Source organism: Lagopus leucura, unplaced genomic scaffold (assembly GCF_019238085.1).
Source record: "Lagopus leucura isolate 7727_CA_CO unplaced genomic scaffold, USGS_WTPT01 Super-Scaffold_774, whole genome shotgun sequence".
NCBI classification, from domain to species: domain Eukaryota; kingdom Metazoa; phylum Chordata; class Aves; order Galliformes; family Phasianidae; genus Lagopus; species Lagopus leucura.
This window is the reverse complement of record NW_024962258.1, coordinates 7,099,163-7,115,472: the sequence shown is the minus strand read 5'-3', so window position 1 is coordinate 7,115,472 and position 16,310 is coordinate 7,099,163. Positions and strand designations below refer to the sequence as shown.

General features: G+C 34.6%; 1 protein-coding gene across 1 annotated transcript in view; it reads right to left on the bottom strand.

The window, feature by feature from the left end:
* Positions 1-16,310, bottom strand: part of CNTNAP4 (contactin associated protein family member 4) — a 162,292-nt gene that overhangs the window by 40,535 nt on the left and 105,447 nt on the right. The window contains exons 9-12 of the mRNA XM_042864889.1: positions 14,065-14,214; positions 9,928-10,099; positions 5,376-5,482; positions 4,369-4,488 (exon numbers count right to left, since the gene is read on the bottom strand). Of these exons, the coding sequence (XP_042720823.1) occupies positions 4,369-4,488; positions 5,376-5,482; positions 9,928-10,099; positions 14,065-14,214 (549 nt within the window). The remainder of the gene's footprint in view (positions 1-4,368; positions 4,489-5,375; positions 5,483-9,927; positions 10,100-14,064; positions 14,215-16,310) is intronic.

Sequence of the window (16,310 nt, the reverse complement as noted above, 5' to 3'; positions counted from 1 at the left end):
TGACAAATCTCTTGAAGAGATTCAGGAGATTAATTCAGTTCTGGTGCCCCAAACATAAGGATATGTGAAGCTATTAGAGTGAGTCCAGAGGAGGGCCATAATGATGATCAGTGGGCGGAAGACAAGTTGAAAGATCTGGTGTTAATTCTGAAAAGACATGGCTCTGGAAGTTCTAATGTTAGTTAATCACAGAAACATAGAATCATAGGATGGCTCAGGAAGGGACCTCAAGGATCACAGAATCACAGAATTGTAGGGGTTGGAAGGGACCTCCAGGGATCATCGAGTCCAACCCCCCTGCCAAAGCAGGTTCCCTACAGCAGGTCGCACAGGTAGGCATCCAGGCAGGTCTTGAACATAAGGATCAGCAAGCTCCAACCCCCCTGCCACATGCAGGGCCACCAACTTCCACATTTAATACTAGACCAGGCTGCCCAGGGCCCCATCCAACCTGGCCTTGAATACCTCTAGGGACTGAGCATCCACAAGCTCTCTGAGTAGCCTGTTCCAGCACCACACCACTCTCTCTGTAAAGAACTTCCCTTGGTATCCAACCTAAATCTTCCCTCCCTCAACTTAAAAGCATTTCCCCCTGTCCTGCTGTTATCTACCCTTTCAAAGAGTTGATCCCCCTCCTGTTTGTGTCGCCTACTACATGTTTGTAGGCTCCCTTTAGGTACTGAAAGGTTGCAAAGAGGTCACCCTGCAGCCTTCTTTTCTTCAGGCTGAACTAGGTCAGCTCTGTCAGCCTGTCTTCATAGGGGAGGTTCTCCAGCCCTCTAATAATTTCTGTGACCCTCCTCTGGACCCTCTTCAACATCTCCCTGTATTGTACTGGGGGCCACAGACCTAGGCGCACTACTCCGGATGGGGCCTCACGAGAGCAGAGTAGAGGGGGACAATCACCTCTCTGTCCCTGCTGGCCACCCCTCATCTGATGGATCCCAGGATACCATTGGCCTTCAAATATACAAGAGCACACAGCCGGCTCGTGTTAAATTCTTCATCCATTTGTTAGTTAATACAAACATCATTTAGAAAATTAGTGTTTTTAACTGTTCCACAAAGTTGCATTTTACTTCATTTCCTACAGGTTCTTGACTGACACTAAAAGATATTTAGAGTAAGAAAAGAACACACTGTCTTTTGAAGCGCAAATATTCTTCAGAAGACATCAAGGAAACTTCAGGATGTGATTTCTATTCAGAAAATAATATTCTGAAAGGAATTTTATGCATTTTTTTTTATCACTACATACATGATTTTGGGCAAATTTTTGTATGTAAATTATATACTCACAAAATTGAATTGCCAGGTTACAGCCTGAACTCATGTGAGCTTATGACTGCCTGGAGCAGAGGGAGCTTAAATCCTCCCTTCTTCTCTTCTTTCCCATCTCAGCAGTGCTTCCGGCAGTACTTTCTGGAGTGTGTATGCACTCAGAGTGTGCATGGATCTCTCCCCAAGACCTGGTGCAAGAGCTTGAATCAGAAAAGACTGCATTCCTCAGTTCACCCTTTTCTCCAACCTGTTACTAGGAGGGGTGAATTAATTCCTCTTTCCTTGATATCTTGTTCTATAGTGCCCTGTATCTCAGTCAAAGACTCTGTTAATGCTTTTGATTTCTTTACAGCTCATGATATGATAAAGCAGGTTTCTGGAAATATGCATTGGAACACAAGTATGTTTAAAAGTTATTCTGGACATAAAAATAAAGACAGGTAGATTGTATGTCTATGTATTCAGACATTCAAATATATAAAGAAAAATACATCAATGAAAATTGAGTAAATTTAACTGTAACTGTAGGCTTTTCAATCTGAAACTGGTTTCCAAGAATAAAAGTACAGAAAGGCACCTCCCTTTCAAGTGCCTCCCCAAAAAAGTGCTGCAAGAAATTTAGACATTTGCCTTTCATGTCCCCCAGGGGTTGGTACTGGAGCCCATCTTGTTTATCTTTATTGATGACCTGGATGAGGGGATTGAATGTACCCTCAGTAAGTTTGCAGATGACACCAAGTTGGGAGGTAGTGTCAATCTGCCTAACGGTAGAGAGGCCCTTCAGAGGGATCTAGATTAGATGGATTGCTGGGCTGAGGTGAATGGGAATGTTTCAACAAGGCCAAGTGCTAGATCCTGCACTTCGGCCACAATAACCCCATGCAACACTATAGGCTTGGGGATGACTGCGATGAGGAAAGAGACCTGGGGGTGTTGATTGATGCTCAGCTGAACATGAGCTGGCAATGTGCCCAGATGGCCCAGAGGGCCAGTGCCACCTTGGTCTGCATTAGAAATAGTGTGGCCAGCAAAAGCAGGGAGGTCATCATCCCCCTGTACTCAGCAGTGGTGAGGCCGCACCTCGAGTATTGTGTTTTGTTTTGGGCTACTCATGGCAAGAAAGACATTGAGGCCCTGGAATGTGTCCAGAGAAGGACAGTGAAACTGGTGAGGGGGTTCTGGAGCACAAGTCTGATGAGGAGTGTCTGAGGGAGCTGGGATTATTTAGTCTGGAGAAGAGGAAGCTCAGGGGAGACCTCATTGCACTTTACAACTTCCTAAAGGGAGGTTGTGATGAGGAGGGGTTTGGCCTCTTCTCATTCAACAAACAGGAAATGACTGGAGGTTGTACCAGAGGATGTTTAGATTAGACATAAGGAAGAACTTTTTCTCTCATAGGGTGGTCAGACACTGGAATGGCCTGCCCAGAGAGGTGGTGGAGTAGCTGTTCCTGACAGCGTTCAAGAAGTATCTGGATGAGGAGCTACAAGATACGGTTAAGTAGCTTGTGGCAGCAATAGTAATGGGAGGACAGTTGGACTAAGTGATCTTGTAGGTCCTTTCCAACCTTGTGATTCTATGATTCTAAGTCTTGGTTGGGAAAAGGGAACACCAGTCATGAGGACTATGGTAAAGTAACAAATACAGAGGATTCAACCTGTTAGGCTGCATCTTGAGATGATGAACTTATCCACAGGGTAGGCTTAATGTGGTGAATATGGAGTGACTGAGAAAAACAGTAACAGATGTTCAAAAACACACCAGAGTAACTCAGATGCTACAGAGTGCCTTCAAGGATTAAACCCTCTTAAAAAAGAAACCACCTTTCTGTCATTATATTTGGTCTCTTTTAATCTCATAAGACTGTAGAATATGTCTTTTTAGGGGTCTGAGCTAGTCTGAGAGCTAGTCAGTTTATGAGTTAACAGAGCTTACTGTATAAATCAAAGTCAGGAGTTGATGTGGTGAGATTAGTTAAACTGCATTCACTGATTTACCAGAATTCAGGTTAATTCACTATTTGTATTCTTTAGATGGCTGTGAAAATCATCCAGTGCCATTGGCGGATATAATATGATTAGAAGTCAGTATAGTTCTTTAGTATTAGTTGAGGCATTACTTAAAAATAGTTTTAAAACTCCACATCAAAATATTATGATAAAAAGAACATAATAATAAGGACAAATCTAAGTCAAATTCAATCATAGGTTATCCATATAATCTTTTAAACACTTAAAAATGTAAAACTAAATTGTCATAAATTTTTTTTTTTTTTTTTTTTTTTTTTTGTGTAAAATGATGAAGTGCTTCCATTATTTTTTCTGGAAGGAAATTCAAATATACAGAAGATAAGAAAACTGAAAAAGACACAAATATATATAAGGTAATACTAATTTTCAAAGAGACAATTATATAAGTTTGATTTGAAGGTCATATAATGATAGGCAACTTCATCTGTTTTTCTAAGATGCTTCTGAACAGTTAGTTTTGACATCTAGAACTTCTAGTGATGTGAACAGACAGAAACAAGGAACTGAGTGAAGAACAGGAGATTGTACTTGAAATTGAAGCTGTGAGAAATCCACTGGTTTAATTTATATTCACTAAAATATCTGCTAGAAGTCTGAAAAACCAAACTAAATACATTGATATTTCCTCTCATCAATTAAAATCCATAAAATTGAATTAAAATGTTTTATAAGGCTATATGGAATAGTCCATAATTTTCTCATAAAATATAACTTATTTCTTATTTCTTTAATGTACACAGAGAGCCTATAACTTGGATGAAAATATCTACTCCCAAAATGAACTAGTATTAAATTCTCTCCACCAGAAACATATTCCACTTACACAAAATACAACAAGAATACAGCATTAGTTTCACAGCCTGAATTCTGTTACGATTTTAATTTCTCTGCCTAATTCCTTGTTTAGAATTCTGAGATAAAGATTCACCTTCATTTTGTTGTGCATATGTGTATTAAATTCACGAGCTACAGAATTTTCTCACTTGATAAATTGAACTTCAGTACAGAGAGCATAGATACAGATCCAGTCATGAGTTATGAAAGTTTATCACCTCACCTGTCATATTGCAATACACAAGAAACGGTCCCAAAGGGCCACTTCCGTCTGAATCTATATTGTAAAAGCCAGAATTGTTCCCTTTGTGTTTATAGGCTTCACATGATTTTTCGTAGATGGCTGTAAAAATAAAAATCACCTTCCATCACAAAAGCAATCATATTTTATTCTATGAATAAGAAAATAATAATATGTGGATCCTATTTATGGAAAAAAAAAAATCAAATGCTCAAAGCTAAAGAATACAGAAGAAATCACATAACTTCGACTATATTTCCATTTGAATTTGTGAAGCACATTTATTTATATAGAGAGGGGAAATCAGGAGAGCTTTATTCAAGCATTTTCTTGTCTGTTTCAGGCTGGAAATGTTCAAGAAGAAACAATGAAATGTGGGTGTAGATGAAAAAATGTTCACAAAAGCAATCAACTAATGTAAAATCTGAAGATATTATTTAGACCCCAGGAATTAGATTTAGAGAAACCAAATACTAGCTAAAACAGATCAGATTTATGTATTTCTATGTTTGCTTATTTGCTTGCTTATATATTTACTTGTTTTTGCTTACAACAAAAGATAGGAAGTGCTTATAGATAATTTAATAGCCTCCTGGAATTTTCACAACTTTTCATAACCATGCACAAACATGTTCTTAGAGATAAATATGTGATGACACTCAAATATGAATGTAGTCTCATGTTATAGTAATTATGTGATAAATATAAAAATTATTCAGAATAATGTATTAATTCAAAAGGTGGATTTAAAGACAGGAGAGGATGTTACCTCCTATCTTGTGCAACATGAAAAAATGCAAAACAGTGACAAATACAAACTAAATTTTTCACTGAGTTTTTCTTTTTACAGATTTTGAGTACCCGAGACCCTCTCTTGAACCAGTTTATGGATATTGTAATTGAAATGTTTAATATGAATGTACACACTTCCAGGAGAGAGAGAAATCTACTAGAAATAGAAGTAAAGTTAGAAAACATCTCAGACTTACGATAATGGCAAGTTGCTCCTTTGTAACCAGTATTGTTACAGTTACAGTAGAAGTTGTTCCATGACTGTGAACACTCACCACCATGTTCACAATAGTTAGGCAAGCACCTAAAATGAAAGAAATATTCTCGCTCTCTTCCTTTCTCTTACCTGGTATTTATATTTATCAGTAGACAACAAATCATGAAAAACAAATATAATAATGTACAGGAATTCTTCAGGCTCGTTGGAGAAGGGGAATATGTGTTTAAGATTGTGGGCGGTACTCAGTGTGGGTGGTACTCGAGTTACGGTGGATGGTAGTTACAGAGGGTGGTTCTGGGTGGTGCTTAATGGGTCATGGATTCATGAGGCTGTCGCGTGTCATGTTATATAAGCAGATGTTGCACAGCAATAAATTGTCGCTTGAACTACACCCTATGTCGTGTGTCTCTCGTGTCCCTGCACTGGGTGAGATGCAGACGGTAGGGGCGCTGATGAGGTGTTGTTGACTGGGCAGGGTTGCTTGGAGGTTGGCAACAAAGATTACTAGAAAACTAAGAGAGCATTCCTTCATCTTTCTGTTTCTGTTTCCAACATATGGATATGAATTGTTCAATAAATACGTGAGAACAGAAGTAATTAAGGATGCATAGTTATTAATTGTTGCCAATCAACTATTTGCAATTAAATACAGGCTGATACATCTATTAGAATTTACACACTGATAGTTCACCAGCAAAGTTTTTAAAAGACATGGTATGTTCAACAGGAGTTATTACAACAAGGAATTCTATAATAATAGCATGGTTTGGGTGGAAGCAACTTCAATGATCGTCTAGTTCCAAGCCCCTTACCATGGACAGAGTTGTCACACGCTAGATCAGTTGGAAAGAACCATCATAAGAGCTTTAAGTCAATTTATTCTAAAAACATAGGAAATAAAGTCATGTAACAAAAACCTGACAGTTATTTAAGAGCATTTCACTTTAGAAACTATTTAAGCTGCTTTTTAATTGCAGTGACTGTTTGTATATACAGAAATGAAGAAAATATATACATATTCTTATCGTTGATGTTAACCACACACACAAAAAAAATTAAAAATAAATAATAAAAAATAAGAAAATAAAAATAAAAAGCAGGCCTACTAACATCTGCAGGATCCAAAAATACATTTTAGTTAATTCAAAATGTCTTAAAAAGGTATTAATCTAGAACTGTAGAACGTACAGCTTGTCACAAATCTGACTTAGCAAAAATTCAAGGCTAGCAAAAATTCACTCCTGCAGACATTCAAATAATTTTCCACCCTCTCGTGCTTATAAACAAAAGTAAGCTGCTTTTTCTTGAGGGAAAAGAATAGTGAACTGGCAAAGTAAATGTAAAATAAGTAAAATTAAGCAAGTTAATTTCAAGGAAGGAAATAACATTTTTGCCAATAAAGGATCTGATATTGTTTCTGTTATCTTACATATATTTTTTAACTGGGTCTGTGGAAGACCTTAGTAAGTTCTGTTTCTTAATATAGAAATCAACTTCAAGCACTAAGCTTACTTTCACTTCGTTAGTCAATAATTTATTAAGAAATAATTCTTCAAATAAATACTTAACTTTTCTTGCTAGAAGTGTGAGCAGTAGGACTACTGTAAATACACTTCTCTAAAATTTGTAATACTCATAAAGCATCATAGTAATGATGTTCTGCTTGCATCAACCACAGTTTTCCTTGATTTTTCATTTCTTTATAAAGCCACAAATATTCCTAAATTCAAAATAGCTTTCACAGTTTTTTCTTATATTGGTTCTATAAATAACAATTCATCTTCTTAATAGTACTCACAAAATGGAGTTTAGATAAAATGGATGATGCTTGAACCAACTTTCATAGAACTAAAAACAATTCACAGTATAAATTCTTATTCCTTTTTTTTCTTCCCTTTCTTCCAGAATGTTTAATTAAAGTAACCACTAACTAAAGCTGAGAGTAGCTACTCTAATTATACTAGATGCTCTAAAAAATTGGAAAAAAGCTTTTTCTTCCTGTATTCTCTTAAATATTTCACACAAAAGTATTCCACCTACTGGAAAATATATTTTTAATGCTTCATCTGTAAAGCATATTTTGACATTCATTACCATGTCTGCTTAAACAAAAATCAGCTGATTATAATCCTGCACTGTATTATTTAATAATGTGTCTCAGTGCATAACATCTGGAAATGATGCATGATTTAAAACCAAGGCAGCCCACTAGTAATATTCATAATCTAATATTAAAAAGTGAACTGTACTACAACATGAGTATACTTTTAACAAAGAAAAAAAAAAGAGAGAGGAAAAAAAGGGGGTTTCATATACTAATTATTTGCTACAGAAAAATCTTGTACATCATCTACATTATCTGTTTGCTGTGCTTCCAAATTATGGAAATATATATTTTGGAATGAATAACTAATTGTTCCTATGTTCATTGGTTGTTTTTTTTTTTTTGTCAGTGTTCATTTGTGGTTGCTTTTTTTTGCACGTTCTGATATGTTTTGTTTCATTTTGTTTTGATCTGACTTTATGCATGCGTGTGCATTAAAAGAATAGTGAAACCTTTGTGTGTGTTAGTATCTTTTTTTTTCATACAACACACTGCTACTCTCTTCAGAGACTAAATGTGTTAAGTTTGTAAGATAATTGAAATAACGGTGAGTCCTATTACAATATTATGTCAATTGTTGTAATGTATAGTTAGTAATACTCCTACCATCTGGAGCACATCAGCAAAAAAAACTATTTTATCTTAGGACAACTAAAGTCACATCATTTTAGTGAGAGAATATATATTTTTTTCTCAAATGATATGTTGCAGAAAATGAGGCAAGTTATCCATTGGAGATTTTTTATACATGTGGATTTGTAGAATTATAGGATACCCCACGTTGGAATGTACCCACAACCATTGTTGAGTCCTCTCCCTGGCTCCACACAGGACTACCCAAAAATCAGACTGTATGTCTAAGAGTGTTGTCCAAACACTTCTTGTATTCTGATATCTGGATGCCATGACCACTCCATTGGGGTAGATGTTCCAACGCCTGAACATCTTCTTAAATAAGAACATTTTCCTGATATTCAATCTGAACCTGTCACAGCTTCATGACATTCAATTGAGTTTTATCACTGGTCATCATAAAGAGGGCGTCAGAGCCTGCCCCTCTGCTACCCCTTGTAAGGAAGCCATGGAAATGTAAAGAATTTTAATGTTGGCAAAGGAGAATATATGTTACCAGTTGGAATTTATAAATATGCATGAAAAACTCTGACTAAGAAGTAGAAGTTACTTACACAAATATATATTTAAAAAAATATGTAATAATAAAAAGTACATGACTATGATTTTGATGCAAAAAGGACACAGTTCAAATGCTATAAATGTTCAGTAAGATGAGAACAAAAGGAAAGGCTTCTTATTCTGCCTCTTTATTGCTATCAAAAATACTAGAAATAAAATAAAAAAAGTATAATGAATGTGGAGTAAGTTTATTTCCAGAGTTTAAAAAAAGATATTCAAGATCCTCCTGGACACTTTCCTACACAATCTACTTTAAGGGACCTTTTTCAGCAAACTGTTCAGACTAATAATCTCCAGAGGTCTCTTCCAAACGCTCTGGTTCTGCGATTCTCTGTAATTCTGCGATTTTGTGAAATATACCTGTGGTGCAACCTAACAGTGGACACAGTCTTGAAGATCTCCTAAACTATTTTCCCTAGAAAATTGTAAACGTATGGCAAGGGAATATTTTTTTTTTTTCTTTTTTCTTTTTTCTTTTTTTTTTTTCCCACATGCTGTATCATTTCAGCATAGCTTTTGTGCTTGGTCAAAGGCAATTGTTTCTGGATTATAGATGATTTTACATAGACTATAAAGGACTGAATTCTCCTGAACGTCAAGCAAGAAACTTTTCAGTCCATTACCTGCTTGTGTATTCAATCACTCTCTCCATTGAAGCCTCTGAAATTCTGCAAAACCCTTACTTCACTACACTGAACTTGAGCAATTTTTTTCTGCTTTTTCAATTTTGGGAAAGGTGTATAAACTTTCATCTTTTCAGAGGAAGCCGTTCAAACTTATCAGTCTTAAAAAATACTCTCTCACACTAATTTCAATTAGTTATGACTGAAGCCTAAAACAAGATCACTTGTGATGAATAATACACACCATATTTTCAGGTTAGTAAAATAAAAGAAGCAGAGATATCATGTAAAGAAAAGAGGATTTCAAATAATGAACATGACTTCAAATATCACAGATGAGGTTTTGTGTCTATAATGCTAGTAAACAGAAATTTTAAATATTAGTAAGAAAAGGTAGTCAGAAATATCAAATATCTTTAATCTCAAATACCATAATTTAAATTTCATTTTATCAACATCTAATTTCTAATTGTTATTCTAGGTACAATGCCTGTGTTTTAGACTTCTGAATTCTATAAAAGAAGCAGGCAATTTTGTATTTGGTCATTTGTCATGAAGTTAGCTTTAAAAATTAAGAAGATTGAAAATAATATATAGATTTTTCTTACCTGTCCATAATGCCACATAAATCTATCTGAAGGTCACTGAAATTGCCAAAAATATTTTGCTGAACCGAGATCATATCCACTGCTTCATTACCAATAGAAATGAGTTGCATACATCCTTGAAAGCCACCAAAGGAACTTTTACATTCCAAATTGTTTCCAAGGTTAGGGCAGCCTGTAAGAAGAATAATGTCTGAAGCTGAAAAAAATGTCTTGAAAATAATACCCTGAAAATAAACTAGAATTTGATAATTCCTAGGTGTTGTAAATTTTACAGGCAAGTTTATCCATAACCTCTTCTGATTAGGCATGTCTGAGCAAGAATAAATAATTCTGTACTTTTTTTAAGTACCCATAAGCACGACATGAAAACACTTAGTGAATGATCATCAGCACAAAATCTCAGGTTTAAATATAGGTTGACTCTGCTTTGGAAAAGTTACAAGACATAACTGAAGTTTAATAATACCAAAAGGACCTAGTAAATACAGAGGTACAGAGATTTTTTAAAATTTTTATTTATTTATTTTTTCCAAGCCATCCAGAGGTTTCTGAAGCCTGACAGCTATTTCCTGATGCAATGATCCAATTAGGAAAGACATTCTAGTAAACCTACTATTCCTAGACTATTAAAAATGAGTGAAGATGTGGACATCAAGGATAATCTTGGCTGCATCAAGCATGAAAATGTAGAGTTTATGATCTGAAAAGAAGTGAACAAGCAAAAATAAATAAATAAATAAATAAATAAAAATTATATCTGTATTGCCAACAAGAAGAAATCTATGCTGGAACACCGGAAGAAAATATTTCCATTCAAATGAACATGCAACAACTTTAAAAGTATTAATATTTTTTAAGGATTATACAGTAGGAAATTAGTTATGTTTGAAATGAAACAAGTAACTAGATTCTCAGTGTCTTCTTCTCTAGTGTGACACAAAACTTTTCAAAATTACTGCAAACATTCTAAAGGAAAGTATTCATTAATTCATATACTGCTCTAAGAAGACAAATCCTTGAACTTCACAAATAAAAAACCAATAACATTTCAGCATCACAGACATTTTGACAGTCCATTACATATTCATCTAAATCTTCTATAGCACCATGCAATAAGATGGTAACAAATGAATAAAGAAATAAATAAAAATATTTATTTGAGGTAAAAATCTCATGTTCATTTGAAAATTACTCCAATTCTGGTGATGCTTATACAAAAAAACAAACAAACAAACAACAAAACAAAACAAAAAAAAAAAAGTGTGACAAAAAAGAAAGTTTACATCTTATATTTTACTATTCAGCAAATTTCTCTATTTTTTTAATACTCTGGCTTTTTAAAACGTTTTCTGGCTCTTTTGAAGAAAAAGTATAATATAGATAGTATTCTGGAAAGTGAGATTCCATGTGATTCTGAGCCAGATGTTAAGGATAGAAGAAAGTCTTTTGATAATGAAATTTGCCCCAGCTGCTTATTGCAAATTTAAATAATCTGTTTTTTTTTTTTTTGTTTTGTTTTGTTTTTTTTTTTGTTTTGTTTTCCGTTCTAATTGTAAAGTTCTTTTCTGAAAAATAAGATATACCCATAATGATAGCTTGACCAGGAATTATACTGACACAGTGCTAAAATCACATCATGTTTGTTATGCTTTTTCTCAAATAAGTTTCCATATTTCTTGCATATTCAGTATTAATTAAAGCAAGTAAACTAACGATTGTGTTTACAGGACATTTCTCCTGGAAGATTGATATTCATGTTTTAACAATAAACAGCAAGAAAATTGACAGTATTATATGAACATGGACTAAGGTCAAAATATGGTCTATTACTTTTGACAGTGGCATAAGACCTAAAATTTTACTGAACAACTTTCTACGTTTAGTAGGCTTCAGCTGTGTTTTCCCCAAATTAAGATAAGATGCTGATTTGACTAAAATGAGATTCGGAGAGCCTGAGGGGTGAGTATGCAACAGGTACTTTCAGTATTATTGCATTTAATTCCCCACCACAACATATACACACACATAAGATAAATGCAAATGTTGTATTATAATACCTAAGTAAATTTGCTCCTTTTTGCAATTGCCCACTTCTACTTTATAAACACATTAGTCCTAAATGTTCAGTAGTGCAAAGCACCTGTTCAGAAGCATGGGAATCTGGACCAAAGTACATAGAAAAATTCAGATTTTTTTTCTACACAAGACCAATACTTAATATATTTCTATGAATATCAGCTTTATTAGAAGATACGTTTAGTAGACAAGGCTAAATACAAGATTTGAAATGTCCAGTTCGTAGATTCATTTTCTGCTCGTGAGTAAAAAATTTATTAAGAACCTATTATTAAAGGAATTATTTTGTGGTATTAAAGGAATTATTTTGTGGAGAAATATTAGGTTCAGATGCATATAGGGCTTAGTACACGTTTTTTAGTTTTTTTCTTTTTTTTTTTTAAATAATTTTTTCACTCACTAATTCCTATGCTAGTAAAGGATAAAACTTTAAGCTAATACTGGATAATGACTCTTTTTCATATTGCTACATTCCCAACTGCTTTAGGTTTATAGAAACTTACAAAATTCTATCAGTAAAAATATATGTGAATATTGACTAAACACTTTATGATATTCCTTGGCCTACTTACAAAGACAGCCAGACTGAAATTAAGTAATCTATATATAGCTTTAGGGACCAGTTATATTCTTCATAATAATATTGTCCTGTAGTTACCAAAAACAATTTTCAGGATTGTGTATCATGTACTGAATAAATATGGGCCCAAAGAACATACTTGCTGTCTCGCTCCAATTTATAGGAGGGAGATGAGGTTCTTTAATATCTGTATACCCGGTGTGAGATTAAGAAACAACAGTTCATATGTTGTTGCATCCAGTTTATTACTAAGACCTAATCAGGGAGACGGGGAAGGGAAGGAGTGCGACAGAAAAGATGGAAAAGAAGCAGGAGTTGCGTAAAGTGGGGATAGTCACCAGCAGGATCCAGCAGCGGTCCCGTTGCACGGTGTTTGCAGGTCCCGGGCAGAACACAGCAGAAGACGGGGAGCAGCAGTGTGGCTGGCCTTGAGCAGCAGGCAGGTAGACGAGGAAGTCGAGGAGCCAATTCTTGAAGCAGCAACAGCGGTCAGGCAGCAGGCTCAGGAGAGTTCGACAGTATGCAGGAATCACCTCAATCTTCCAGAATCCCTCTATCTTCAGGAATTCCTCTCTCTCTTCAGGAGGAATCTGCTGCCAGAAATCCTCCGTTCTTCATGAGGAATCTGTTGTCAGAAACCCCTGTTCTTCTTTATGAGGAATCTGTTGTCAGAAACCTATCCTCATGGTTTTCAGTTCCTCTTTTATCCTCCTTGTTCTCCTGCCTACGTGACAAGGATGGGCCTCGAGCAAGAGTCATTGAGCACCCTCTAAGATGGCCCATCATCCTGAGATAGGTCCACACAAAGGAGCACTTCACAGCTATTTAGCTGCAGTTCATCTCGCTCTCGTTGCCTCTGGCCTTGTCCATCTATGTTCCCCCAGACAAAGGATTTCACAACCTTTGCCTAGGGCTTGCCTGGACTTGTCCATCTGTCTCCTTAAGACGAAGGTTTTCACGGTCCTTGCTCGGGACTTGTCTGGACTTGAACAAGTCCATCTGTGTCCCTAGCAAGCTTTGAGACACAGAAGTTAACAGAATAGTCTCTTACACTTGCGTAAGTAAGAAAACATATACTTTGAATGAATATTTGAAGCTAGAGCAGAATATAATTCTTATCGGAAAGGTGATTTAGCAGCAGAATGACTATGTAACAAGACAGATTTTTTTTTGTGCCCGTATGATTGTCAGTCAGGTTATATTTAATAATCAGAACATGATACTAGAAAACTGTGTTCTAAAAACTGGTGGAAGGATTAGGATGGTAATTTATTCTACTTAACATTATAAAACCTGGATGAAACTTCAGCATAAAGGGTATGATAGAGATCCCTGAAAACAAATCCTGTGATAGATATCTGAGCCACATATAGAAGACATAAAGTGAGTCAAATCATTCTCATTGTTTGTTTAGATATGTCAGAAAAAAAAAAATGTTTAACTGTGGGATATTTCCAGCATAAATAAGGAATATGTTTCACCTCCAAAGTATAATGTATTTCCTGAATAAATCTGTAGAGGTATGGAGGCATGAGCCGATGAGAACATATCATTGTCCACTATTAAACTGATACGATTTCTTTTGGCAGAGAAGGATACAGAATGCCACTGGCCATTATTTAATCCAATACCTAGAAGGAAAATAAATAAATAAATAAAAATACAAACACTCATTATTAGTTATACTATCTGTATATTATAAACTTGAAAGGAAAAGAGATCAGTGTAGCAATCATAGTCAAAACAATCATTCCAAAAGACAATGAAAGGGACAAAATATTAAAGAATAAGGAACAGAAGTTTTTTGTGAAGACAGAATATTTGCCCACTTCTGTACTTCAGCAATTGAACCTTATTGTTATAGCACTCCTACTCCAATTATCCGTAGTGCATCCATTAATGCAATGCACATAAAAAGTATTTTCTCAGTCTAAGGAGTTAATAGTCAAGGCATCATTCTAATGGCTAATATAGTATTTCTCAGAGAACACACATATTTTTTATTTTACTACAACCAAGGATTTTTCCATCTTTTAAAATCAAAGGTAGTTATAACAATCCAGTGAAATAGCAAACTCCTATAGATGTTGAAATCTTCAACAACCATCATGTCAATATCATCTTACACACTATTTATTCATTGGTAGCATTGTTATTATTATCTGCACATAAGTAATTTTAGTCAATTACGTTCTGAAAAGTTCTTCAAAAAGTGATATTTCTGTCAGAGAACAACAAAGGCTACAACATTTAAATTATTTAAAGTCTTTTCTTGACTGCAGAGCATCTAGGTTGTAAGATGTTTTCCCTTTTGATATTTCATAAATGTATATAATCCTCACTAGAATTTGTTTTACTTTCTAGAAAAATACTTTTCAGTTAACAGATTTGTTCAAATAGAAGAAAATTAAAAAAAAAAATAAGATCAGAAGATTTAAACAGCTAAATAGCTTCATAAGTAGGACCCATATATTGTTAGCTACCACAGCTTAAATAAAAGATGAACATACAACCAAGAGATAAATCTTAGATTTGCATTATAGATGAAAATGATTTATCATTTAAAAAGTGTTTGTAGTACACTGACTATGAGACGCATACGTCATTTCCCAGACTTGTTTCTTGTACAAGAAAAAATCTTATCCTCTAATAAAACTAACATTTTTCTTTATCCCTAGCCAAAGTGGAATTAGATATAGACTACTATAAACAGATTGCTTTATCTCTGTGTTGCACTTTAAGCTGCCATTTCCCTTTCTGATGTAAGAAAACTGAGAGCTGTGGTCAATGGTTTTCTGATTACATTCCAATTATAACTTATTTTTTGTTTCAATTTTCTGTGAGAAATGGCATTTGGTGATACTAATAGGTATATTGTATTTACAGTCATAATCAAAATTAAATAAGTTTGAGCGTAAAATGATGTACGCATTTTCTACTACTGTAAAAATCCACATTCATGATATTCATAAGGGTGGAATTTGTACTAAAATAAAAACTGGAAACTTTATTCGACACAGTATAAAATAACATAAAAGGAATTACATCTGGCTGTCAGATGTTCACACACAGAAGAATGATCTTCCAGTAAAAAGTATTCATACAGTCCTACAGGCAATGTACAAGTAGTGACTGCAGTTTCCCTAGATTTTAAAGATCTCCAGCTTCTTATCAGTTGCAGTTAATATAACAGAGTAAACAACAGGCTGGTGTGTTTTGTATTACGCCCAATAGTTGAGCTGAAGAGTAAGAAAAAAAAGTATGCTTATTTTAGCTCTAGCTATATTTTGGTACTGTTGCATTGTTTAACAGTCAATGAAAGGTAGTGTAGATTAATAACTTGAAAAACATTATTATTTTTTTTAATACTATGGACAAGAAAAGTCATGTTGCATAGTAAAATTTTTAGACTTTACAAGTGCTAAAATTTATTTTTCATTTTCATATTATTTTACATCACGATCTCATGAAATGTATTGAAATTCTAATTTCAAAATTTAGAAAAATCATACATACAATTGAGTCTGAGATTTCTTCTAGTTTCCTAGTAACTAAGTCAATTTATGTCTGCAATTTATTTGTAGAATTATCTTCCAATAAAAAATGAAATTATAAGTATGTAACACTGGAGACTGTTACATCTCCTACCATGTTACTTAATACACGAAAAGAATGGAAGGGGAAAAGAAGGGAAGGGAAGGGAAGGGAAGGGAAGGGAAGGGAAGGG